Genomic DNA, 27600 nt, shown 5'->3' with positions numbered 1-27600 from the left:
TCATCAGACAGTTAGCACCTGCCAAGCACTCACTGTGCACCCATATGCTGTGGCTACTTCTTGGTGTTGGTTACAGGAATTCTATCACCCACCCAGACCCGATGATGAAAGGGGTGAAGATACAGGAGCAACTGGACACTGAATCTGGGTGTCCACACTGATGTCTAACCCTCGGGCTCTCAGCTCTGCTTTGGATCTTGTCAAAACTTTGACTCACAGTGGGTCTGTTAAACCACTGGCCTTGACAAGGCTTTGACTCACAGTAGGCCTGTTAAACTACTGGCCTTGACAAGGCTTTGACTCACAGTGGGCCTGTTAAACCACTGGCCTTGACAAGGCTTTGACTCACAGTCGATCTATTAAACCACTGGTCTTTGGCAAGGTTTTGGCTCACAGTAGGCCTGTTAAACCACTGGTTTCCTGTAAATCTTTTTTTTTTTTTTTTTTTTTAATAGGATGAGAATCAAAATATATGTTACAGGTTCTGGAACATTCTAGCTAGCAGGAAGTGCTTCCTTGTTAGTGGTTTGGGGAGGCCCTAGAGAGGCCTGACTGCCTGACTGCTGTCCCATCTACTTGTATTTTCTAACTTCTTCAACTTTGCAGTCTCCAGCACTAGTACTCTGTCAAGACACAAGGTTGAGTTTGTGGTTAACACAACATATGTGTCTACATAGTGAATCCCGCGGCTTATGTTTTTGTGGCTCAGTGTCCCCAAAAGGCAGAAAATGTAGATCCTGGGTTTAGCTTGAAATATGCCAACACTGTTTCCCTAGACAATAACTTCTGACACACACACACACACACACACACACACACACACACACACACACACACGCACGCACGCACGCACACGCACACACACACACGCAACACACCACAGATAGAAAGTGAACCTTGTGAAGGGCTACAGACATACTGAACCCTCTACTTTTCGTTAAAGCAAAGGTTCTAATGATGGATGTCTCTGTGCAGGACTAAACCAAACACAGGGAGGATGTTCATGGCTTCATCCTACATACATGTGGTCAGTCAAAAGTACACTGGGTATGGTCTACTTCCTTGGTAGGCAGGAGATGGAAATGCAGTTAGCATGCCTTTTGATGAAAACTAGAACCTGGGAGCATTCATGACCAACCATGTCTTGAGCATTTAACTAGCGTCAATCAGAGCCTACACAGGGCAGTACCCCATCACCACGAGGGTGGGAAGGCATGGGGTCTTTGAACATACTTAACTTGTCTGTTACTCACACAGGAATCTCCTTTATACACAAATTGTGTCTTTTCTCTTGAGACATTGTTCACAGATTCTCTCTGCTTTTTACACTTTGGGAAGGGATGAAAGTCAAGAAATAATCACTGGCCTTTTCATTCCGTCGGAGGGAAAGGGGAAATATTTTGAAGGGAGCGGGAGTATGAAGTGCTGCCTCTGATGCACACATCACCCCACTGCTGTGACCAGCCTGTATTTACCCAGAACTTGCTATGCATTAGGCTCTGTGTGATGCCTCTGTGGTACCATTTTTCATTTTCCTCTCCCAACAGCCCCTTGCAAAAAGCACTGCTATTGCACTCATTTTAAGGTAGAAAAGTGAGATGCACACAATTGAAGGAGTATGCACCAACTCACATGGATACCTGTGTCCAGGAACTAGCAGTCTCTGACTCAGTAAGCCTGGGAGTCTTTCTTACCCAAGAAAAGAGTCTACTCCCAATCCTGGGGGGCCGAGGCCTTAGGATGGATACCTTGGGCTGCTTCTGTCCCCAAATACTCCCTAAGTCCTCACTGGCTCTTAGAAATGTCTGAAGTGGGCACTGCCACCCTCCCCCCCTTTGGAAAAGCTCTTAACTTTCTTATTCTTCCTGGGATAGAAGGAGTCATTTTAGAAGCTACAGATGGAACAGCAGATGGGAAGTGAAACCTATCAGAGTTGCCCAGGATGAAACCATTCATCTGCAAAATCCATATGTTTTTGTGCAGGGCGACTTCATGAAAACAACAGCAAGAGGAAACAGCAGAGCCCAGAGCACGAGGTGCTGCTAACCATGAGTCTGATATGATGGAGTGCACAGAAGAGCTGAGGGGGAGGGTGTGCACCCTGGCAGGAGGGAGAGCAAGCCAGGCACAGAGACAAACATTGGGGTGTAAAGCTAAAGAAACCTCGAAGAAGAAGAACAACACACCTTCAACCCATAGTCTGAGAAGGATATCTCATAGATGCCAACAGTTGACCTGCACTGAGCACCTTGCAGCTGCTGGGTGCTCTGTGACAGTCTGCTGTTACCCGCCCATGTCACACAGGTGGATTTATGTTCCTGCAAGTCGGCTGCTGCTTCAAGAACTGATCTTAGGTTTCTGTGCTGAGCAGTCTGGTAAGAGTCTGAGCCTGCATCCTCTAAGGACCTTGACCCTTCTGGCTGGGTGCCCATGGTTACCAGTGGGTCTGCAATCGATGCAAACCAGCATTTCTAGGGAGCCCTATTTCCTTCCGGATATTTCTAGCCACCTGCAACTATACAGATAGCCCAGTCTCCTGATTTCCCCCAAGAGGTAAATTCTAAGCAGAAAGAACCTATACTTTGGAAACGGACAGAACTAGTTCTAACCCTCGCTTTGTCGTGCCCTCGCTGTAGGACTGCAGACCTTAGCTCTAACCCTCGCTTTGTCGTGCCCTCGCTGTAGGACTGCAGACCTTAGCTTGATCACCTAACTCCTGGGTTCCCTACAAAGGCTCAAGGGATTTCTTCCCATAGTAGCTGTTATACACATTCGTTGAAATTTCTGAATTCAGTCCTTTGAGGGAAGACAGTCAGGGAACATTCTGACCACCCCTTGTCCTATTCTTGTCCAGCCCAAGTCCCCTTGCCTCAGGCTGATGTGCAATCCATTTTTAGATTTTTTTCAGATGAAAATGTTAATTTTTTAATCAATAACTTTGATATATCTACATATATATATATACGTATATATATATATTTATTTACTATAAAGAAATGATGGTTCTCAATTGTAGGTGATCTGGACCTCATGGGACATTTGACAATATCTTCAGTCGCTGTATGAGAAGGCCATAAGCGGGCAGAACATGGTATGCTGCTTGTAGGTAAAGACCAAAGACACTAATAAATACCTGACAGTGCAAGAGGAACCCCCATTGCAAAGAATTCGCCAGCCCAAATGTCAACGGCTCACGGCTCACAAACCTTGGTCTAGGACACTCTTCCTTCCATGCTCTTCAGAGAGCCATCACCCTTGCTTGCCAACACATCTCATTCTAGAGTAAATTTCCCAGGGTCTCTCTCACTTCCTCTGTGTGACTTTGCTTGGCGGTTGTAAGCAACCCCCATTCTACTAGCCTGCTTGGAGCACTGTCCAGGTCAGACCTGTTCTTTCTCTGCTCAAGACACACTTCGTACATGTGGCTTGCAGTAAGAGTTCCATGACACAATCTAGGACCGCTCTCTGGTCCTCTGTGTCTTATTACTCTATCCCTCACTACCCTGTTACAGCACTTCCAAGCCTAACCTTCTCCTGCCCACACCAGGAAGATCCCCACCTCAGGGCTGGCCAGGCTCTTCCCTCCCTGGGAACACTTTCCCAGGCAGCCCCATTTAGCTCATCCTCTCCTATTGTTATACACCAGGCTTCCCCAGGCCTTTTTCATTAAGAACACAATGCTCTCCCACTTCTGTGCTCTGCTTTCTGAATGCAATGCTGGCTGATGTAGTAGAGAAAACACAGCTCACGTCATGAGGCAGGAGGCTTTGCTGGGCAGGAAGCTGACTGACAGCCTGGGTGCTTTTCTGTGACCTCACTGTTGTGCCATGAGGAAGGAAGGAAAGCAGGGCCCTGGAGCCTGGCTGCTTCGGAGCTGCTGACCACCTCACCTGATGGGGTAGTCGGCGGCACTGAGGTTGATGAAGAAGTCCCAGGGCCAGTCCGTCATCTCCAGGAGGTCCCGCATGCTCTGCAGGTAGGTGGACAGGAGGCTGGCACCGCCCCAGATGGTGGCCATCCTCCAGGAGGTGACTCGGACGTTGTCATACCGACCGGAGAACTGGAGCACTTGCCGGTGCAGGTAATTGGAACGCTTTTCCCAGGGAAAAAAAAGGAGGAAAGGGGTCAGTAAGCAGCCAAGAAAATATCAGCCCCGCGACACCCCAACCACCCCTCTCTCTCTGTGTCTGGTCATGGTGGATCTGGCCACTGCTGCGTCTTTCCACATGGATCTTCAACTACGGGTTACTGAAGTTTAGATTCGTCAGGGCTACTGCTGAGCTAGCCAACCGGGGTCTTGAGATGGCGGGGCCTAGGGTGCTGCAGGATAATGGATGACTTCTGCCTGTTATCTCAGGGTATCAAGTGCAAAAACATGGGTCAGTCTACATTTGGGGAGTCTTCTGAGGTAGGAGGTGGAGTTTCTAAGCGCTGCCCTGCAGGACCACTCCTCTTCCCTTACATCCTCACAGGGGGACTAGAAACACATCTTGAGGATGAAAATGGCCCTCTTGTCTCTTTAGATTTATTTAGTGTTAAAGCTATAACTGAGACTTGTACTTGCTGGATGAACATCCCATCACTGACTGACTGCCTCAGCCTGTGGTTTTCTGAGGAGAAAGGGTCTCCGCTGGGGCTGGACTTGGCCTCAGAGCAACCTTCCCACTTCTACTTTCTGAGGTTTATGGTTCTAGGCATACACATATCTTTTGGTATCAAGAGATTCACAGAAACTTCTAGGGAAGGATGGCTCCAGGGTCAGCAAGCCAAGCGTGGGGTTTGGTAATGAGATTTTATTGGTATACAGCTGCACCCACTGATACCCCTTCATCAACTGTTGTCGGGGTGACTACAGTCAGGCAAGGGCAGCAGCGAGATTAGTGCATGATCTAAAAGGAAAGCCCAGCCACCTGGACTTTTCTAGAAAAGGTGAGCCTACTCCTGGGATAGTTGGTTTCACAGATCTGTGAGGGCGGGCAGTGGCACTAGACAGGGAGAGGAAGAAGTTAAAAAAATTACCACAGCACAGGTGGGTTTTGAGAAGAAATCCTTGTGTGTGTTATATTATGCAGGAGAAAGATAAATGTAAGCAGTAACGTACAACGTTGGGGGAAAAAACACCCCATGGGAGGATCTGGAGTGATCTGATCACAAAGAAGCGAGAAGCATTTAAACTATGGATATGCTAATTTCCTGAACCAAATGGCTCACTGTGTATACATACACCAACATATCAAATTGTACCCCACAAATATGTGTAATTATCATGTGTCGAGGAAGAATAAAAAGACAAAGAGCCAGAGAAATAACATCTACAGGGAAAGCTGAATGCCACAGCTAAACGCTCAGAAAGTAACACACACACACACACACACACACACACACACACACACACCACTTAGGAACCACATGATGGGTCCTCTAGACATCAGTCTGGACTCGTGAGGAGGGAGGAAGGATCCGAGATGGACAGGCTGACAGCAGAGGAAGCCCAGCACAGGGATATAAGTAGGATAAGGCTTGTTACCTTATCCACGTGGATGTAGTAGAAATGGTCTTTGTGGTAAATGGCCTTAAACATCCGCTGCAGCTGTCGAGAGGCGCGGCCATGGACCACCAGGACGAAGGCGATTCTGACTGGGTTGGGGGGCATGAACTCCACAGCGTCCTCATCCCACTGGACGTTCTTGTTGGCTTTGCCTGGGGGGAAACCAGAAGACCACAGAGGTGAGCTTGAGGATGGCCTGCCCTTCAGGAAGCAGGGACTGCCTCCTAAACTTCCCCTGGGATTGGGAGTTCAGCATCCACACCGAATCCGAGAGTGTGATTCAGCTGAGCTACGCAAGTCCTGGGTGCTTATGGTGTCCAGATACAAGGTGGCAGGAGACCTTGTGGTGCTTATGGCATCCTCTCTCTCCACCAGAGGAGTTTGAAAAGGCTGACACACACATACATTCAACTGTCTGTGTCAAACTGACACACGCTAAAGTCATCTGAGAAGAGGAGGAGACCTTAGTTAAGAAGATGCTCCGGAAGATGATGAGGTAGTAGGCAAGCCTGCAGAGCATTTTCTTAATTAGTGATTGATGTAGGAGGGCCCAGCCCATTATGGGTGGTGCCATGCCCAGGCTGGTGGTCTTGAGTTTCTATAAGAAAGAAGGATGAGCCAGCCACGAGGAGGAAGTCAGTAAGTAGCACCCTCCATGGCCTCTGTCTCCATGAACTTGACCTTCCTGTCCTGACTTCCTTCAGTGGTGAACAGTAACATGGAAGTGTAAACCAACTAAACCCTTTCTTCCCCAAGTTTCTTTGGTCATGATTCATCACAGCAGTAGTGACCCTCCTGCCTCTGCCTCCTTGGCACGGGGATTGCTACATAGGCTCTGTCCTTGGGTCTCCACCATGCGTGTACTGCAAGCACCTTGCTGACTGAGCTATTCTCCTCAGCCCTTTATCTGACACTTTCTGTGGCTCCTTCTCTTGTCTGTGCTCAATCTGCAGATGTGGGAAGCATCATCTTTGTTATCAATCCAGAGGTGGCCTGCAGTTAGGCCTGGCTGTCCAGAGCTTGGCACTCCCTTGGTGCATCACTGTCGGGATGGATGTGGTTTCCCAAGGGGACGATGCCTTGTCGGAGCTATCAGATAAAGAAGTTCTTGCTGCACATCAAACCGGAAGATGGTAAGAGTCTTTTCATCCCCACATGGAGAGAAATTGCCAGAAGGAAATCAACACAGAGGGAAGCTTTTCTGAGAGGTGGCTGGAGTCCTAGTGACTCAGTTGAGCTCCAGGATCAGGCAGGCTGGAGATCTGCCACTGTCACAGACTCTCGTCTGCTACTTTTTGAGAGTCAGATCCTACGCCCCATACACATGAATAAACCATCCCAGACACCTTTTATCCCCAAATCAGCCCTAGAAAATCCCTGTCTCGAGGGCCAAGGCCGGTGAGTAACAGCCTCCCAGTTCAGTGCATCACAAGCCTGATGCTGCTGTTGGCTTTCCCCGAGACTGGTATTTTGTAGTTTAACTTTATTCCAAACCCAGAGTGGTGACACACACACTTGTAATCTCAGTACTTAGGAGGCTGAGGCAGGAGGATTACAAATTCTATGCCAGTTTAGGCTACATAGTGAAACTTATCTGTTTTAGATCATTCCCCTCTTTTTATGAATGACAAAACCAATCAACCAAACCAAACAAAAAACCCCCAAACCAACAAGAGTAAGGTCAAAACCACAGGGCTTGGATTTCACCTTGACGCAGCCCCTCCTCTGACCTCTGCTCTGGGCATGCACATGTCCAGCTCACTCCTTCGTTTCTTGCTTTCTACCCGAACAAGGTCCTTAATCTTGGAGTGGTGTTTTGCCAGTGACTCCTGGTCCCTGGACACCCTCTCTCTCGAGCTGAGCATGGCTACACCTTGTCACTAGTGCAAGTCCAATAAAAGATTATCTCCGCCCTCCATCTCTCACTTCACCTGTTCCAATTCTCTGCACGTCATTTAACACCATTTGAAGTTGTTTATGTGTTTGCTTGTTTATTATCCGAGCATTCTGCTAGAGCATAAGGTCCAAGAGACGAGAGACATTATCCATCTTATTTACCATCGGATACATAATGCCCAGGTAAAATCGGACACACAGCAGGTGCTTTGTGAAGACAAAAACTTCAAGAGAGTACATGCTGGCTCCATCCAATTACAATACCTGTTTGGAGCTCTGGTCTGGCCTTGATCTCATTATTTCATTAATCCTCCTGACAACCTAGCGAGGCTGCTGTTACCTCCATTCTTCAGATGAAAGCCCAGGGCTCAGAGAGGCCAAGGGATTTGTTCAAGGTCGTGCAGCTTTAACTAGTTAAGCTGAGATGCAAACCGAGGTCTTAAAGACCATGCCTTTAGCCACTAACTTAAGACTACACAATCACACTGAGACCTTGGAAAGAAAAGTTGACAGTGGTGTTTGTTAATGAAATACCTTGTAAGTCATTGCTGGTAAAAAGGCAGGGACCTCGAGGCTTTCACAGGGGCTGTGAAGGAACTTCTGTATTTGATGAGGGATTGATTCCAGATGACCAACAATGCTACATATATTCACTTATCCATCCAACTTCCCATCTACCCATCCAAGTCATGCATTTACCTACCCACTCGTCTATCCAACTATTCATCTCCCTACATACCCATCCCACAGTACAATCATACATGCACACATACAACACACACATACACACACACAGGCACACACGCGCGCGTGCACACACACACAGATACACACACACAGAGACACACACACATACACACATGCGCGCGCACACACACACAGATACACACACACAGAGACACACACACACAGGCACGCGCGTGCACACACACACACAGATACACACACACAGAGACACACACACACACAGGCACGCGCGCGCACACACACACACAGATACACACACACGGAGACACACACACATACACACATGCGCGCACGCACACACACACAGATACACACACACTCGAACCCACTCCATCTACCTACTCAGCCAGCCAGCCATCCATTCATCCATCCATCCATCCATCCATCCATCCAAACTCAGGAAGCCACTCAAGTACCCGTCTTACAGCCTATCATGACAAATGCCAGTTATGGTTTTGGTCTCTAGTCACAGGTTCTCTTGCCGGAGTTGCTGAATGAGTGAAGTGAATGAACAAATAAATTCTGATGAAGAGTGGTTGCTGAGGTGGTTCAGAGGAGCTTGTGTTTCCTGGGGGTCTGCCACATGCGAGCACCGGGATGGGGGCTCTGGGTCCTTTATTATTTGGTGTTGGTTAAGAATGCATTAACAGTGGAGGAGGCTTAGAGAATCTGGCACATTTCCCAGATCACATAGCAAAGGCAGAGGTGGGAGTAGAAGCTGAACGGCCATGTCCAAAGTCATCCTGCTGTGTCCACGTGCCCTGTGCCAAAGAGTGGTGTCAGGCAGTGACCAGGCCTGGTACAGTGACCCTGTACTGTCCTTTAAAGGGACTTGGGCATCGATGATGATAAAGCACCACCACCACAACAACAACAACAACAACAACAAGCAACACCTTTTGTAACTTCTCTTTAGGGTGTTAGCAGAACACATTAGTCCTGGAGCAGGGAAGGGAGTGTTTGGAAATCAGATCACATCAGCGAAATAGCTATCGAGTCTTAAAAAAAAAAAAAACAAACAAACCACTCTTGGATAGGATAGAGCTGTGACTCAGGCAGGTCCTCGTTAGGCAGCTAAGCGGCTAGGTGTGGCGGTACACACCTGTGGTGCTGAGCTCAGGAGGCTGAAGCAGGGGAGCCGCCAGTTTGAGGCCAGCCTGGAACACACAGGAACAGTGTCTCAAGAGTGAGGTACAGTGGTAGAGTGCCAGCCGAGCACACACAAGGGACCAGGTTGCATGCATAGCACAGGAGGGGGAGGGAGGGGAAACAGGAAAGGAGGAAGGGGCTGGGTGGGGGGAAGTAAATAAGGGAGGGAGGAAAGAGGGAAGAAAAGGACGGAAGGGAGCTGAGTTGAGGAATGAGTCTGTGATTTAGGAGCCCTAACACAGTCACTCTGCTCTATCAAACTGCCCGGGTTGTATAAGGGAGCGGGGGATCTGTTCCCAGAAGCATGTCAGCTGACTCCCATAGGCTAGACAGATAACATTATGTGGCCAGAGTCATGTGGGGTCTCTTCAGACAGGGGACTCTGAAAGGCTTAAAACTCTCACTCTGTCCAGCTTCTGAGATAGAGGCACAAGTTTAACAATGTAATCAGATTCCTGTGGCATAAAATAGAAAATAAGTGGAAAAAATCAGAGTGATTAGAGGCAGCCAGAGACGCAGACTGCAGATGAATGTTAAAAGCCACAGGGATGAGGAGAATACCAAGTATGTGTTGGCGGGGCAGGAGTGGAGACTGAGGAGGGGGCTCAGCCGCTCCCCTGCTACCAGGCTAGACCACGGCTAAGCCTCTCACACCAACTCAGCATGCCTCAGTCTCATAGGGGACACATGAGGACCATGTAACCCTTGGGCCTCAAGGACACTGAGGGAAAGAGATCCACAGGGTGCAGCTTGTCCTCCATGACACTTTCTGTGGCTTCAGTTCAAAAGAATCCTCCAGAAGGAATCAAGTTAGGAGTTTTACATAACTTCTCTTACAGTGCATTCCTGTGACCACCCTGTGAAGCTTATCCCTATGCCTCGGTTGTAAACCAAACAGGTGTGTTCATAAAGCCAGGAAGCAGGAAGGAAGAAGGCTTCCTCTGTACCTGTGGGATCCACATTAGTGGAGCCAACCAACTATAAGTGGAAAATATCCGTCTTAATCCCAAATGTGTGCAGTCTGGGGGGATAGCGCAGACAGTAAAAAGTGCTTGCCTTGTACACATAAGGTCCTGGGTTCGATCCTACAGGTGGTGTACTTGGAATCCCAAGTGTTAGGGAGATGGAGGAAGAAGAACACCTGAAGCTCTACCGTCGGCCAGTCTGGTCTGCTCGGGGAGCTCCAGGCTAATTAGAGACTCTGTCTCAAAAATGAAAAAGAAACAGCAAAAGACCAACAAATAAACAAGAATCCCAAGATGGACAACGTCTGCAAGAACAAGACTTAAGATGGCCCCCTTGCCTGCACACGTATGACACATGCACCTGCACACACACACACACACACACACACACACACACACACACACACTTGTACATGCATGTACACACGGGGTGCAACTGTTAAGCAAGAACAAGACTTAAGATGGCCCCCTTGCCTGCACACGTATGACACATGCATCTGCACACACACACACACACACACACGTACATGCATGTACACACGGGATGCAACTGTTAAGCAAGAACAAGACTTAAGATGGCCCCCTTGCCTGCACACGTATGACACATGCATCTGCACACACACACACACACACACACACACACACACACACACGTACATGCATGTACACACGGGGTGCAACTGTTAAGCGTGACAGATCTGCTGTTAGATTCTAAACACAACTAGCTTTAGTATATATCAGGTGTTATAAAGAATCCAGCTTTGCTCTCTGGCCTGCAGGAGAAGGCTGGAGACTGTGAGCAAATTTTCTGCCATTTCCTTTATAAGACACGGACACTCATCCTGAGTGCACAGGTGGGGAGGAGGGACTGTGCTGCGGCGTGTAACACTGTCAGGCCTGCGGCAGCTCCCAGGTTGGGATGGGTTCGTGAAGGGCAGGGGCTGCTACTGTTTGTATGTTCTGCTGCGGGCTATGTTTGTGAGTGAAGTGCCTTGCGGAATTTTAATCTGAAAATGGGAGAAAGATGCCAGGGTTATAACGTTTAAAAATTTTAATTTATGTGTATATGTAGGTATCTGTGTGGGTTGGCAAATATGAGTACAGTACCTATGAAAACCAGAAGAGGGCGTTGGATCTTTTTGTGCTGGAGTTTTAAGGTTGTGGGCTACAAACACTGGTGCTGGGAACCAGACTCCAGACCCCTGCAAAAATAGTATGTGCTTTTAACCAAAGAGTTCTATAAACTCCTATGCAAGCATTTTGGAGTGTGGCCTCTGGTCAGGCTGAGCTTGAGACTTTAGGTGGTGTTATGTGATCTCTGCAAGCCTTAGCATTTTCCACTATAAATGGATATAGCTATTTATATCTCTATGTTTATCTCTATATATCTATATCTATACACAGAGATATGGACGTAGGTATAGATGTCTCAGCTCCCTCACGTGTGTGTTTACTCCAGTGCGGAGCACAGGGCCAAGCCTGTAACAAATGCTCAGCAAATGAAAGCATGATTGGAGCATTTCTATTCAGCCATTGGCCACAAATGGTCAGAACCAAGCAAGCTAAATTTAACCAGCCAAGCCTAGCCCTGAAGGGTTCAGGCCCAAGGCTTCCCTGGCTCAAATGGGCTCAGGTTTGAGCAGAACCCCTCCCCCAACCCCAGCCCCTGCTCACAGTAATCACCCACAGCTGGAATGTTTCTCCCCAGCATCTGCCCCAGATCACAGGAACAAGAACGGGAAGGAGCCGCTGGCCTGGAAGAGACTCCATCACCAAGGCCCTCTGTTGGTTCTGTTTATATCCTCAGAGCGTCTCTTGGCGTGGGAGAGTGTCATCTTCTGGCTTGCTTGGACTGGAGAGAAGTGGAAATGAGGTTGTACGCACATAGGCTTGGGTCAGAGGCTCTGAGCTGGGGCACAGCCAGCTTAACACAGCGTGCGGGGTGCACAGATCCGGGAGCAGGGTCCAGCTTCTCACGCAGAGCTTCGGGGAGACACCTAACTTCTCTGATCATCAGCATTTCATCAACAAAGTGGGGTGTGCAGGCCATCTCCCCCCACCCCAATCCTTCAGCGATGGCACCATTCAGGGAGGGATGGGTGTGGCAGAAGCCCTGGGCTTGCAGCCTTTTTTTCAGAATCAGGAAAGGAGAGGCTTTTTACTCTTGGAAATATATGTTTTTCCCCTAGTGTTGGGGATAGAACCCAAGTGTTCTACCACTGAGCTACATCACCGGATTCTATGCAATTGTTTGCCTGTGTGAGTAGTGTGGGATGTGTGTGTGTGTGTGTGTGTGTGTGTGTGTGCATGTGTGTGCGTGTGTGTGTGTGTGTGTGTGTGTGTGTGTGTAAGGGTTGCTTGCATGTGTGGGCTCATGTATATGGATCAATGTCAGGTGTGTTTTTCGGCTGCTCTACATTTTACTTTTTGAGACAGAAAATTTCTGTCTTAGCCTGAAGCTCACTGTTTCAGCCAAGGTGACCAGCTAGGAAGCCCCTGGGATCCTCCTGTCTCACCCTCCCTGGCACTATGGGTTCTGGGGACAGAAACTCAAGTCTACATGCCTGAGCAACAAACACTTCATTGACTGAGCCATCTGCCCTCTTCATTGACTGAGCCATCCGCCCCCAGCCCTCATCTCAAAATTTATTATTTAACTATCTCAAGATCTATGGAGGCACGTGTCAGGGTAGCCCCCTACTGCTGAGTGAGAAATGACCCTCTCTAGGGAGTACCAGTCTAGAGGAAAACACTTGGTCTTTCAGGCACCAGAACCCAGGTTTTATTTCACCAGCAAGAGAAAGAAAAGTTCTAGAAATTTATGGAAAAATCTGAATACCTTGGGGTTTGGAGGCAATCGTGGGACTAACACACCTGAATGGTACTCCTTTGCCAATCTGGTTGCCTTTCCTGAGCGTCGACAGTTAGTGCCTTTGCTTTACTCTCTTTGTAGGATGCAGGCCTGGCCTCTGGGCCCCGGGCAGAGCTCAGCTTGGTGGAGAAAGCTCAGGGAATGCTTTGTGACTGATGAATGAAGGCAGACAGCTTCAGCCATGCACATGCCCCTGGAGGCACACGTGGAAGGCTCAGCCTCAACTGCCGCACGTGGCTGGGTGGCGGGCTTTGCTCACCCAGCAACCTGGCTGGACTCTCCTTTCCTAGAGGAGATTAGGCTGAAGACCTTTGCACTAAAGCCTCTGGGAGGAGCCAGCTAAGTGCCTGAGGAGCTGCCAACATGGCAGCTGCAACTGGGTCTTCTCCAGGCCAGTGAATGTGGTGGGGGTGGAGGTGGGGGTGGGAGTGGCCCCCCCACCCCGCATCCCTAAATCTCCAGAGAAATGGTTCTGTTGTGGGGAAACCATCTCAGCCTTTGTTTTTTATTCCTTCTTTTCCTGTCACAGCCCTTATTTTTTTCCATGTAAATCATGTTAAAAGACATAGAGCATAAAATGGCCACTTTTCGGGGCTGGAGAAACAGCTCTGAGGTTAAGAGCGCATACTGTTTGTGCAGATGGCCTGAGTTCAGCGCCCACACTGGGTGGCTAATGTGCCGCCTATAACTTCAGCTCCAGGAGGTCTGAAGCTCTCATCTGTCTGGACACACACACACACACACACACACACACACACACACACACACACACACACACACACACACCAGAGTAACTACACTACCTTTGCCATTTTAAACGCAAAGTCTATTAATGAGAAGCCCCTTTGCCTTGCTCTGTAACCTTCATTGCCACCCACCTCTGACGTACTTTTCATTTGCAAGAGTTGGACAGAGATTCCCATTTCTCCTCCTCACTGACTGCCAGCCAACATTACATCCTCTATTGCTCTGAGTTCAGCTACTCTAGGAACTTTATATGAGTGGAATCATGCAATATATGTCCTTTGATGACTGTTGCTATTCAGTTAGTACAATGTCTTTTGTTCGTGTTGTAGCATATGTCAGAACTTCCTTCCATTTCAAGGACAAATGTGGACATGCCACCGGATGCTTATCCATCCGTCTGTTAATGGAAACACTAGTAGCTTCTATCATTTTCGCTGCTCTGAGTGACTTGGCTATAAATATGGGTATGAACAGGTGTGGGTCTGCTGTACTCTATTGTAACTAAGTTAAAAATTGCTTTCTAAGGAACCTATTCCGCATTGGCTAGATGTGTTGGATGTGGGAAAGATGTGTTGAGCGACGATGATATTTGGGTATAGGATGGACCATATGTATACAAGACTGTAGTTTGGTGAGGTGATGCTGCCTGGGGAGGCTGCAGCATCCCAGTTTGTGTAAACACACTTGGTGGTGGTTTCACAGCAATGAAGTCAGCTAGTGATCATGCCTGGGGTGATGCTGCGTGCTTGGATTGAGTCTTCCTTGGAAATCCTCAAGTGGCAGTATGTACTCAGACTTTCTGGTGCCTACATTCAAGCAACCACACCTCTCTTCCCTAGCCCCCTGCTCTATCTAAAGGCTAAGGCTGGCTCACCCTTAATTTTCCCCATGCTACCAAAAACGAGTCTCCCTCTATTCTCTGACCAAGCACTCAGGACATTTTCCTGCTCACTGATTTTCTTTTCCCCTATTCAAGTTTGGAGTTATTAAACCACAGCCCGTGGCTGCGCCGTCTTATTGATTTTATTGTGGAGAGCCCAGGGATATTCTAATGATGTACGGCTCAATAAATGAAAACTGGTGGGATGGATATTGATGGCGTATGGTACATTTCCCCGCAATTCACCGGGTCCCAGTCACTCGGCCAGCTGCACATCATCTGTGAAAACGCTGGCCGCAGTGCGTGAGTTCTGGTCCACCTTGCTGGTATGGCCTTTTCCAGGCACCGAGGATGAAAGGACCAGCATAACAAAGACGCTGTGCCATGGTCCTCTGTGCCCTGCTGGCTACATGGCGGTTTTACATATTCTCCCCACACTGCAATGGTGGTGGGATGAAACCAATTGTCCCCACTTCCCAGATAAGGGAGCAGACACTCAGAGCAAGCAGTTGATCTGGCCTGCTAATAAACTGCAGAACCAGGATTCAAATCTCATAGTGCCTGAAATACCTATGCTAAACCGTGCAAGAAATCGGCCAAACACAGCCACCTAGTGAATTTGAGGCTACATGAGACACCCATCAAAGAAAAGACTTGGCATTTGGTAAATGGTGCAATTGGTAAAGTACCTGAATGCAAGCCTGAGACTCAGATCTGCAGCACCCATGTAAAAAATAGGGTGTGGCATCTTGCACTTGAAGGGCTCTATAGCCCCTTCTCTCCTCTCAAGCACTGCTTCTCCGCAGGGGCCACTCACGTTTGGAGATGACCATGCTTGAGCAGGAAGGGCTGCCTCACACATCATAAGGCACTCGGCATCATTGGTCTCCAAGACAGCCTCCCACTCCTCATATTTTCCAAGGTTGCCTAGCGGACAAAGAGTTTCTAGAATGGGCCACGGGAATGCTACCTGGCACTAGGTGGTAGAGTAAAGCCTGTCACAAAAGCCTTTACTCCCAAGCAGCATGCTCTCCAGGAAGAAGAGATGATAAACGCACGAACAGCTACAAGATCGTCATGGTGGAATATGCGATGACGCTCACTGGGACTCTTATTATATATAATGCCTTGCAAGGGACGGCATCTCTTCTGTCCCCTGCTTCAACTTCGCCCCCCACCACACTATTTCAGTCCCTCTTTCCAAAGACTTGAGTACCGTGAAAGCCTTCCTCTATTCCTCAATGCCCAGGGAGGAAGTAGGGCCTTTACCAAAGACACCGTCAAAAGGAGTCACTGTGGTAGTTCAGACGCTGAAGCCTACCATGTCACGTCATGGTTCCGGAGATGTGAACTTGGTTAAGGGGGAGGATTGGGTTAAAGGAGGTCACGAGGGTAGAGCCCTGGCTTGGTGCGATCAGTGCCCGTGTGAAGAGGAAATAGACAGGAAACTGATTCTCTCTAAGACAAGGAAGGCAGCTATCTGCAATTCAAGAAGAGGACACTCGCCAGAACTCAGACCATAAACTAGGAGTTTCCAACTATTGGGATAACGATGCATCTCTGTCCCTGAAAGCACCTGTTAGCATATAGGACATGCTAGCCTGCCTCTAGGTTGCTTAGTAACCTCTGACTTTATCACCTGCTGCCACCACAGGTGTGCTGGATGTGCCTAATATAAAGGACCAACCTTTATATTACCAACTGCATGTGCACTCCCTTCCTCCCTCCCCTTCCTCTGTCTTTCTCTCTTTCCCCCTAGGTTTCTTTCCCCCTCCCTATGTCTGGAGCACCCCCTCCCCAATGTCTCTGTCTCTGCCTTTATACAATAAATCTCTTCCTACCAGATCTGTTGCGTGGCCTCCATATTTATTAAAACAGCATCCATCTCACGTCCTCTTGTTACGGCAGCCCGCCCCCCACAATTTGATCACCACCGGGTGGTATAGGCGCGTCCTATAGGCTGCAGTCTACAGAAGGAGTGAGGAGGTCTCTGGGCAAGAGTGAGTAAAAGAGAGTCTCCATACAGAGGGCTCAGTGTGTGGGCAAATGTCCTGTGTATTAGCATGGTAGATGAAAGGAATGCCCATGTGGCTGAGACACAGAGGCCAAGCAGAAGCAGTGTATGCCATGCAGATGGCCAGACAGGAGGGACAGACAGTATTTGGGGACTTGAGAATCATTTTGGAGGTGACTGAGAGAGCTCATTTTCCACAGCGGGGAAACGGATTGTGGGCAGGACCCATTCTGCCATTCCCAAGGGAGTCATGTAATGCACGGATAGATTTGCAGCACAAAATGGGGAGCAGGCATGAGGCGGGGGTCCCCTGCAGCCTCGTGCAGCCGGTGGCTCAGGCCTGCCCATGAGGCAGGGATCTCCTGCAGCCTCGTGCAGCCGATGGCTCAGGCCTGCCCCAGATACCCTTCTTGCCTTCTGACCCAGACAGAAGCTTCCAAGTTCCTTCCGGAACCTTGTGCTGCTTGACACTTTCATCTCTGTCCCCTCTTTCCTCTCTTGAAGGGACTCGCAGGCTCAATAAATACGGACTAAAACCGGCAGTGACTCATCTGTTTTTATTACCTCAGGGCCTCTTGAGGAGAAAACAACTCTTATTTACTTCTCAGGGTAAGGGTTTTGACAACAGGTTTATTTTCTCCAACCCTCCAAGGACTAAGCGAGTAACACTCGCAAGTTAACAGTACATTAATTAATGCCAAATTGGTTGGAATTTTCCTAATAAAAATCCTTATAGTAATCACATTATGGGCCATTAACGTTGCCTCCTGATCATAAACCATGAATATGCACTGCAGGTGCTCACTGCTTTTTGGCTTTTTAAGAAGGGACACTTCCTCTCCAGTTTGCAATCATTTGTCATGATAATGCCGCCACGGTGCCCAGTCTTGACAGGCCTCTCTAAGCCGTGTTCACCTTGTGCTGGTCCATGCAGCATCACACGGGAGCCTTGCAGACTCTCACAGGTGAAGCCAGCTTGTCTGCTGTTTAAAGGGGAAACTGAGGCATGCAGGGAGTAATCAATTTGCTGAGAGCCATGCACTTAGGACCTGATGGAGCTTTAGTCCAGGCAGCCTGATTCTAGAACTTCTTCCATCCTGCCTTCTAAGACCAGAGTGTGTCAAGTGAGTCCCAGTGTCAGGGGTCCTCAGAGGACCCCACCACGTGGCATAGGGCTTATGTTTTAGGTTCATTTCAACAGTGATTGGCAGCAGAAGCCAACGCAATGTACTAGGTGTTTTCCCCCCTCTGTTTGTTTTTCCTATCACCTGGGGTTCCAGGATGTCAGGTTGACAGTGCTGGGGACACCTGGGGCACAGGTGCAGGAAGAAATGGATACTGAAATGTAAAATGTACACTTGGGAAAGTTCGTGGTAGTGGAGCATCCCAGGATGATCTACTTCTGTGTCATGGTGACCCCGCGTGGGAATGGATGCGCAGACCACAAGCTCTGCGTTCGGGGACCTGAGGTCCTGGCATAAAGACCCCTGAGAGCTTCAGCTCCTTGGGTCCTTTTGGCTGTTTCTTTGTTTTCTTCGTCTATCTGGAAAACTTGGACCGCAGAAAAATCAAGCACACAGGACATCATTAAGAAAGTAAGAAAGAGGGGTCTGGTGAGGAGCCTCAGTAAGTAAAGGTGCTTTCTGTCAATCTGGCTATAAGTCCTGGAACCTACAAGGTGTGAGGAGAGAAGTGACTCCATCCAGCTGTGCATGCACCATGCAAATGCACACATGTGCCATGGCACTAGCTTATGCACACACAAATAAATGAAAAAAAAATTAAAAGAAGGAAGAAAGGGAAATAAGCCGGTATCCTGGAGTATTTGACATTGTACTATGCCTAGATTATACATGCATGAATACATGTAATACGTTCCTATACATTCCAATTTGCAGTATCTCTCCAGCCCTCTACAACATGCTCTGTGCTTTTTCCACATAGATGAATACAGCCCCCCAGCTTCTCTTGAGGCCCACTTTTTAAATATTCACAGAGCAGTTCCTGTGAAGAGCTGCCTGTCAGGTGCTGGGACACACAAAATGAATGAACTGATACAGACTTATAGTCTCCAAGAAGCTTTGAGTCTGGTGGGGCTGGAGTGGGGAGGGCAGGTACCAGCTGCAACGAAGAAGGATAGGTTGCGGGGGATGTTTCTAGAGGTTTCTAAGGAAGCCAGAGTGAAGCCAAGAGCTGAGACAGGAGGAAAGGGGAGTATGCTAAGAAGGCGTCACTAGGCCTGACTGATGCTTCAGTGGGCCTGGTACTTGCCTGGCGAGCATGAGGACTTGGATCCAGATTCCCAGAACCCAGGGAGAAAGCTGGGTGAGGTGATGGACGGTTGGTGATGACTGTGCAATGGCAATCAGGGGAAGGCAGATTTCTGTGGAATCTTGAGGGCCAGTTGAGCTAGCCTATTTGGTGAACTTGTAGGCTAATGAGAGTCAAGGCAGATCCTTGGTATCATTCAGCCTAGCTGGAGGCAGCGGGGGTGCGGTGCAGGGGGGGGGCAGTGGCGTGGGCACCGGTTAGAGCTTAAAGATGATGTGCATGTCTGTGTGCAGCCCAAGGCTTCCGCTTGCTGGTTCATGGAGGTAGATGGGACCACTACCTCAAGGCCTCAACGCCACATACGGAGCTGTTTCAGCTGTTGTGTCTTCCCACCAAAATGGATCGCCTCCTCTGACTGTGAGCTAAAATAAACCCTTTCCACCTAAGCTGCCTCTGTCCAGGGAATCTGGTACCAGCAACAAGACAAGCAAGGACACAGACATGGGGCTGGGGTAGGGTCACACGGAGGGACAGTGCTGCTCATGCAAGGAACAATTATCAAGTGCTGGTACCCAGTAACAGACTGGAAAGTCAGGCAGGGGACCAGCTTGCATGGCCTCTCCCAGAGAGCCTTGTAGGGAGTGAGGAAAGGCTCTGAGATGCTGGGCCTCATCTTGCTCCATCACACAGAGAGCCTCTTTAGGCAGCCAGAGCTTCTTGCCTGAGGTATTTGAAGACACTGGTTTCCGAGTTCTTGTCCCATCCTACCGGCCATCCCAGAAGAGGGAAGAGTGAGTTCTCACCAATGTCTTGGGGCCAGAACTGAAACCTTCCACTCTTTTCTAAATAAAGCTAATATACCAAGGAGCTAGAGAGAAAGCGTGTCATAGTCAGGGGCATGCAACCTCGATCCTCAGCCAGGAGGGGACTAAGATAAGACAACCCATGCGCTCGCAGAGCTTCTGAAGGCTATCAGCAGTGACAACAGCTTCAATTAAATTAAATCTAGTCAGCTCCACGAGGAAACACGTGTAATGTTAATTTCATGGGTGTATCAACGTGTAAACCTAACAGATGATACTTAAATGAGAAAGGCAGAGAGATGACATTTGGTTAAACAATGCATCAGTGGGCAGGATTTGTCGAAACTGCCATTAAAAAAAAATGTGAGCACGATGAACAGTCGAGCAAGCTGTCACCAGGGCCAGCCACCTAGGGGTGCGTGTCTGTGCACGTGCACATGTTGTGTGTTTGTTAGTATGATATCTGCACACGTTAGGGGTGTGTGCACATATGTGCAGGTGCCCATATGGAGTGTCTTCCTCACCTGCTTTCTACCATAGTTTGTTTGTTTTCTCTTCTTTTCTTTTTCAAGACAAGGTTTCTCTGCATAGCCTTGGCTGTCCTGGACTCACTTTGTAGACCAGGCTGTAGACTCACAGCGATCCACCCACCTCTGCCTCCTGAGTAAAGGCAAGGGCTCTCGCTGAGAACGGAACTCAAGGATTTAGCTTGGCTGGCGGCCAGTGAGTTCCACAAATGCGCCTCTCTCTCCCATCCCGATGCTGTGGCATGTGCTACTCTGTCCGCACTTTTGTGTGGGCGCTGAGGAGCCAAAATCCACTCCTCAAGCTTGAGTGGCAGGAACTTTATAGCTAGGCCATCTCTCCACACCCCTGGGCGACTTGGGCAACCTGTTGCTACATACGTGCTGTAAGCCAGGCAGGTTGTCAAGTGTGGTTTTGATGAGCTCCTTAGCCGCATTCTCCTTGTTTATTCCCTCCCGCCCCCCACCCCACGCCCTGACTCAAACACATGACACAGGTGCCATCACTATACCCAGGTTGCTTCCGATGAACACAGATCCAGCCAACTGGAAGGGTAAGACGTAATCACCATGTCTACTCATGCCCTTGCTGGAGAGACTGAGTGAGCCGCAGGGCTCCACTCAGATGCATGGGTTCCATAAGGAGAGAACAGGGTTGGTTACTAGTAACTAACATAGCGTGCATGTTCTAAATCAGCTCGTCTCACCAAGGGGCATTTTATGAGGTCTGGAGACATTTGCAGATAAAGCTAGGGGAACTACTGGGTTGTTGGCTGCCTAGATGCCATGCACCCCCAACAGCAAGGGCTCTGCTGCTCAGCATGTCAAACGCTGAGGTTGGGACTCCATTACAAAACAATGCATCTCCTTATGGAGCTGCAGGGCAAACGAGAAGAAGCACAGAGGCCTGTGTTCAAGTTCTGACCGCACTGACAGCACCCTCTAGTGAGCAGGATGACTGCTCTCCTTACGCTACGCAACCCTGTTGGTGAATCTCAAGTATACCAGGCTATGCGCAGGAAAGGAGGTCATTAGGGAAACAAACAACAAATGCTGGTGAGGATGTGGGCAAAACAAAACAAACGAGCAAACAAAAAATAAGTTCTACACTGTTGGTGGGAGTGTATAGAAATGTATGGACACTATGAAAATCAGCATGTAACCTCATCAAAATCACTAAAAACAGATCTACCATGCAACTCTGCTGTACCATGGCTGTGTGCTTATTAGAAGGACCCATGACTCAGCATACTGCAGAGACGCTGGCACGTCGGTGTTTATTAGCATACTATTACACTATTCACTATTGCAAAGTTCTAGAGCCAACCCAGGTGGCCAGCCACAGAGGAGTGGATCGGGGTACACAGTGAGATCTGTGTCTGCAGAAAAACCGATGCAGCTGGAGAGAGGCCTGCCGAGCCAAGCCAGCCATTCTTAGGATGCGCACCCCGCATGTGTTCTGTCCCCTGTGATTCCTAAATTGTATATTGATTTTCCGAAAGTCCCGTCTGTCTGTATAACACAAACACAGTCATGTAACTGCCTTGGCGCAAAGGGGCACAGTGGCGGGGCACAGGAGCCAGAAAGGAGGGGAGAAGGGCACTGGGGGAATATGCTGAGCATACAATGTGTATTTGTATGAAAACTGAAAAAACAAAACCTGAATACGTTAAGGAAGAGAGAACAGCAGAGTGAGTGGGACAAGACGCTGATGGAAGCCTGCAGACAACTCTTGAGCTGCTTCAGGGTCAGCGTGAGGCAGCTGTGGCAGTTTACAAGGAGGCCTGACATTTGTTAAGTGCCTCTCCCTGTCTCTCTCTAGCAAGCCTTGAATTGCAGGGAACATATTCTAAGACTAACCTGTCAGCCAGTGACAACTAAATTACTAACCTTGCCTCCCCCTCTGCCCCATATCCCTGTCAGGTACGCAGCCACGTTCTCAGAGAGAAAAGCTTCCTGGAGAAGTGTTCTCAGCACTGGGAAGGTGACCCTTCTGCCAGAATAAACCACATGATCACGCGTGCTTCCCGAAGACTGGAGGCCCGGGCTTGGTTGCAAATATGCGTACCGGGAGGGGAGTGAGGTCTGACCAGAACGGCTGAGCGAAGTTGTTGGGGCTCTTGCTGAATCCTACTTCTGCCTTTTCCTTGGCACGTTTTTTTAAAGCCTACTTCCCAGCATGCTTCGCACTTGTGTCTGGCCAAGAAGCTGTGCTTTTGCCAATAAAACAGAAGTGCTGGGGCTGGCATACATTCCAGACTTGAATGTGGATGCCTCCTGTGCACAAGAACCCAGTGGAATGCAGAGAGAACACAGAGGGAGGTGCCTCTAAAGTGAGGGGTGCAGACGTGCTCTGATTCATTTAACTATCAGGACAGGTGGAGGAGGGCTGGTATGGCTCCCCTTCCTTAGGAACCCTTGGATGAGGGGAGCTTAGCCTTACAGAGTGCTAGCATTCCAGAAGGAGCCTTAGGTTAGACACTGTGCCCTGCATGGGCCATGTCATGGTCAGAGATTCTTATAACACACACACACACACACACACACACACACACACACACACACACACACACACGCACACCAAAAAAAATCACATACAAATATATACATACCACACAGACAAGGGGCTCCAGCCATGGAAGTACAATGTTTACACTGAACGTTAAGCTTTTCTTGTCATCATTTCCTAAGCAGTGCAGCCTAATGATTACTTACACAGCACTCACATTACACTAGATATTAAAAATAATCTAGAGATGCTTCCAAGTATACAGTAGGTCTTGCATAGGTATAATGAAGAAATGTCGTTTTATATAAAGATCTTAAGCACCTGTTGTATTCATAGGGGTGTTTGTTGGAACCAATCCCTTGAAGATAACTGCACAAAAATGTTCGTATACACACACACACACACATATATGTCATATTACATATTAGCTTGAATGAGGAAACGTGACTGTATACATGTATTCACACATGTATTTGTATGTCTATGCCCTTGAAATTCTCACTAGCTCCTTAATTACCAAACACTTCTTGTCTTTTATCCATGGTGCCTCAGCCCGGCACTCACCCACTTTCCCCTATTGTGCAGGGCCAGTTCCAGAATTTGCAGGGTCCAGCACAAATGAAAATGCGGGTGCCTTGCTAAAAGTGTATTCGGAGTCACAAGCATGTGGAAGGGGAACCCTGGAGTCAGCACAGATCCCTCCGTGAGGGAGTCCCGTGGCTGCCTGGGGCACAAAGCCCGAGGAGCTCGGCTGCTTGTCTGCAAGGGTGTCAGCCAGCCCAGAAAGTTTGCTGACAAACTTTGTGACAAGTCCAGAAACTTGAGACCTGCGTGCTGCCTGAAGGCTTCTGGGAATGGTTTTTTTTTTTAACACATCACAAGAAGAGGCAGGAGAAAATAAGAAAGCCAATTTTCTTTTAGTATATTACTTGTCAGACAGCGAAATGGGATATAATTACGGTGTGACATTTCCAGCAGCAAATATGTTCCAGTGTAAGCAATTAACACCGGTTCTTTTGGCAGGCTTAAAAAGATTACTCAGAGACTGCACTAAGTTACAATGCCCTGTGAATAATGAACAATATGATATCTTGGCTAAGTTGCTCACCACGACCAAAGTTCAAACTTTGCTGATGAAAATGGATTAGGTGCTCTTAACCCTCTGCTGACTTCTCCTAGCTGAAGCTGATTTAGATCATGAGTCTTTGGGGTTTATCTAAATTACTTATTTACCTTGCTCCTAAAAATAGTTGCAAAAAACAAAAAAACAAAAAAACAACAAAAAAAAAACCATTCATTTCAGCTGTTTGGATGTCTATATAAGGTTGTGAGTTTAGTGGCAAGCTCTTGAGGACAGACAGATTGGAAACACGGTTTACACTGAGACCAATCTTCTGTAAGGTTGGGATGGCTTAACGATGTGATCCAAGGCTTAGAAATCTGTATGGCAGGTTGAGTGCTGTTAGTGCCTTGGCTGGTCTTGCATAAACAAAGAAATGCAAACTTCTGGTTGTGGATGAGTAGCCTGTGATGGTTAGCAGCTGGAAGCAAAGAAAACGCCAGCAGGTCTAAGGGCCTCACAGGACGGGGGAGAGTTCTAGGTCAGGGATCCTTGCAAAGGCTAGGAACCAGCTTCCTTCCCTTCATCCTATGACACTATGGGCTGGACATTTCTCCATTGGGGATGAAGTGCCCAGTACTCCTGGATTCTAGAAGACTTCAGTGCCCTCCCCTCAGCTGTGACATTATGAACACGTCTCCAGATGCAGGCATCTTTTGAGATACATTAGTGTATACATATCTGGGTCTATCTCTATACAGCCTGAAGCAGAAGACTTTTTAGCCTTCTGCTGTTTTTATTTTAGCTTTTACAATGGAAAGAAGCCACGCCTACCGTGCAGAGTTCTGGGAAAGGGTGGAATGTGCCTGCGGAAAGCTTGGCCCTGACGTCCGTCCGGCATAAGCTAAGCATTCAGCGTGACTTAAATGCCATCTACCCCTTTACCGAATACAAACAGTACTTCCAAGTGGAGCTGTGACAGGCACCAGGTATTTAAAAGTGTATAATCCTGTCCCTGTTCCCGCAACGGGAGGTGGCCATGAGGACCAAAAGCCTCAGTGTGTTAAGACGCTGGTGAAATGTGGCTCCAGATGAAAGAAAAATAAGAGCTTAGCGGGAAAAGGCCTTCTTGCAACTTTACACAAAGATGACATATGAATGAAGTAGGGGCTCACCAGGGACAGTCATGTGAGGAGAGACAACCCAGATAGAGTGAAACACACTCAAGAAGAGATAGTGATGTCACTCGGGCCTATCCAGGGCTTGGGACTGTTTGGATAGGCATTCTCTGGCAAAGGCTGGGAGAACCAAGACAAAAGTGGTACCCAAAGGCAGATGACAGGGGATTCTGACATGCAGAACATTTCTCATCTTTCTTGCCAGCCTAACTAATTCAGAGAGGCTCAGTCAAGATCCTGCTTAGCAGGAAACAGTGCAGAGATTGATTAGCAATGCCTGCTTGGGCCTAGAAAGGGGTATGAGGCTCAGGTAACACTCTATTAGCTGGGCTTGTAGTAGAGTTTTCAGTATGGGGAGCAATGTGAGCAGAAACGTTTTAAAACACTCACTCTGGAACCAAATTTTCATTCTGAAAAGATTAGACAGGAAGACAGGAGAAGTCTGAGAGTGACTACAGCACTGTAAAAGAGAAATGGACATGTTCTACCGAGCATATGGAGTAGAAGAAATGGAGAGAAAAGACATTTCTTCGGAGTAGGGCTTGATAGTGACCTTGTGGACCTAAGGCAGTAGGAATTACACAAAAGCTTCTGTAGGTCTGGGTAACTTGGAGGATGCACATGCTATTCACCAATGCCCATGGAGGCCGCGGGAATTCATCCCCTGAAGTGTAACAGTTGAAGTTACACTCAACATGGGTGCTGGAGTCAAAATCAGTTCCTTAGAAGAGCAGTTCATGCTCTTAACCACTTAGCCATCTCTACAGCCCAAATGGTACATTTTTGTGGCACCTCAAGTTGGAAATATCCATTAATTGTTTAACGTTTGGATAAGGATTGGTGAAGGAGACCAAAGACACGGGTATAGGGTAGACATGGTGGTGGCTGTCACCACAGGCTGGCAAATGCTCTACAACCTTCCTGCTCCCCCAACTCTCCAAGAGCCCACCTGGGAATGAGAAACACAGATGCTTGCAGGGAGAGAATCACCTCATCTGGAGCTATTTCTGACTGACAGGATTAGTGAAGGACGGCAGAGGACTGTCATCACCCAACAATCCCCTGCATCTTTTAATAGTCAACACAGCATTCCTATGATCCACGTAATCCAATTAGGCACTATGGGAAGCAGTATCTTCTTAATTCTTGACTTCACTGTGACTTGCCTGGTTGCAGGCAGACCTTGTTTAATAAGATGTCACCTCCAACACCAGATGATGCATACCAAATAAGCTCAGAAGCTTCTGGAGGCTGTGGGTAAGGGGGCAGGGGAGAGGCTTACTGACTTCCCATCTTAAATAGCCAATGGGTGACTTAGAACCCAGATGTCCTCATATAACTAAGGCTTCTGATAGGAGGAGACTTTTTCTCCCCTTCTCCCCACCCAGGCTTCTCCTGGTGGCATGTGAATGCTGTATGCTCCACCTTCTTGGTGGCTGAAATTATCTGCTCATATAAAGGCCCATATGTTTTAAATGACTGCTATTTATTTGAGTGGCTGCTTCCCACCTGACACAGCTGGAAGGACTTCATATATTACTATATTTCACTCTCCAAATCACTGGGACTAATATACTATATCCTCATTGGAAGAATGAAAACGCCATGACTCAGGGAAGGCCACTCGTGTTGTCTGTGCCCTAAGCACTTCAGACTTGCTTGCTGCAGGCCCTGCTCCTTGCAGTGGCTAAGAGTGTGGGCTAGCTAGGCCACAGTAACTCCTGACTGACAGTGGTGAACTGGTGGTGATGGTGATGGAGGTGGCATTGGGAGAAGGTGGTAAGAGAAATGGGAAAGTGTGGATGTGGGGTGATGGTAGTTCTTCTGCGGTTGTTAGTAGTGGGGATGGGGGCTTAGGGTTAAGGTGGAATTGGGATGATTGAGGTTGTGTGGTGATGTTTGTCTTGGTGGCAGTGGTGACACTGGTGTGGGAGTGATATGGCAATTGTGGTAGTATTGGCAGCGGTGATGGAGGGTGCCTGGTAGTGGGGATGGTGTTAATGATGGTGTTGCTGGTAGCAGGATTGTAGGGTGGTGATGATAAGTGGTGGTGATGGTCCTGAAGCTGAGAACAATGCCATAGTTGTGTCACGGTGAGAGTGATAGTGACGGTGGTTGTGCAATGAGTACAGTGGCAGTGGTTAGTGATGGTGCTGGTGACAATGTTGTTTGGACTGTCCCTTGTCGTCGCCGCCATCGTCTCTTTTGACATGGTGAAATTACGGCCACACCTACTGACTTAGTTCTCAGACTCTCCTTGGCGGCCTCCTTGGGGCCGCACTTCTTCACCTTTTCATTTTTGCAGCGTGCATGTTCGGCTGATGCCTGAACCAGAACACCATCTGCCAAATCTGGGTCTCATCTCTACTCGTGTCTTCTGCCCCACAGGAGCTGCCCTCCCTCACCTAGCACCTACAAAAACCAGCAGTTTTTAAAA

At 48.4% G+C, this 27600-nt stretch overlaps 1 protein-coding gene across 1 annotated transcript in view; it reads right to left on the bottom strand.

Annotated features, from left to right (window-relative positions):
• The window catches only part of Xylt1 (xylosyltransferase 1), a 285739-nt gene that overhangs the window by 62791 nt on the left and 195348 nt on the right, over positions 1 to 27600 (bottom strand). The window contains exons 4-5 of the mRNA XM_051149273.1: positions 5528 to 5700; positions 3891 to 4093 (exon numbers count right to left, since the gene is read on the bottom strand). Coding sequence (XP_051005230.1) covers positions 3891 to 4093; positions 5528 to 5700 — 376 coding nt within the window. The remainder of the gene's footprint in view (positions 1 to 3890; positions 4094 to 5527; positions 5701 to 27600) is intronic.

This window comes from Acomys russatus, chromosome 7 (genome assembly GCF_903995435.1).
Source record: "Acomys russatus chromosome 7, mAcoRus1.1, whole genome shotgun sequence".
In the NCBI taxonomy this organism is placed as follows: Eukaryota; Metazoa; Chordata; class Mammalia; order Rodentia; family Muridae; genus Acomys; species Acomys russatus.
The sequence above is the reverse complement of the archived record's forward strand: the minus strand, read 5'-3'. Positions and strand labels throughout refer to the sequence as shown.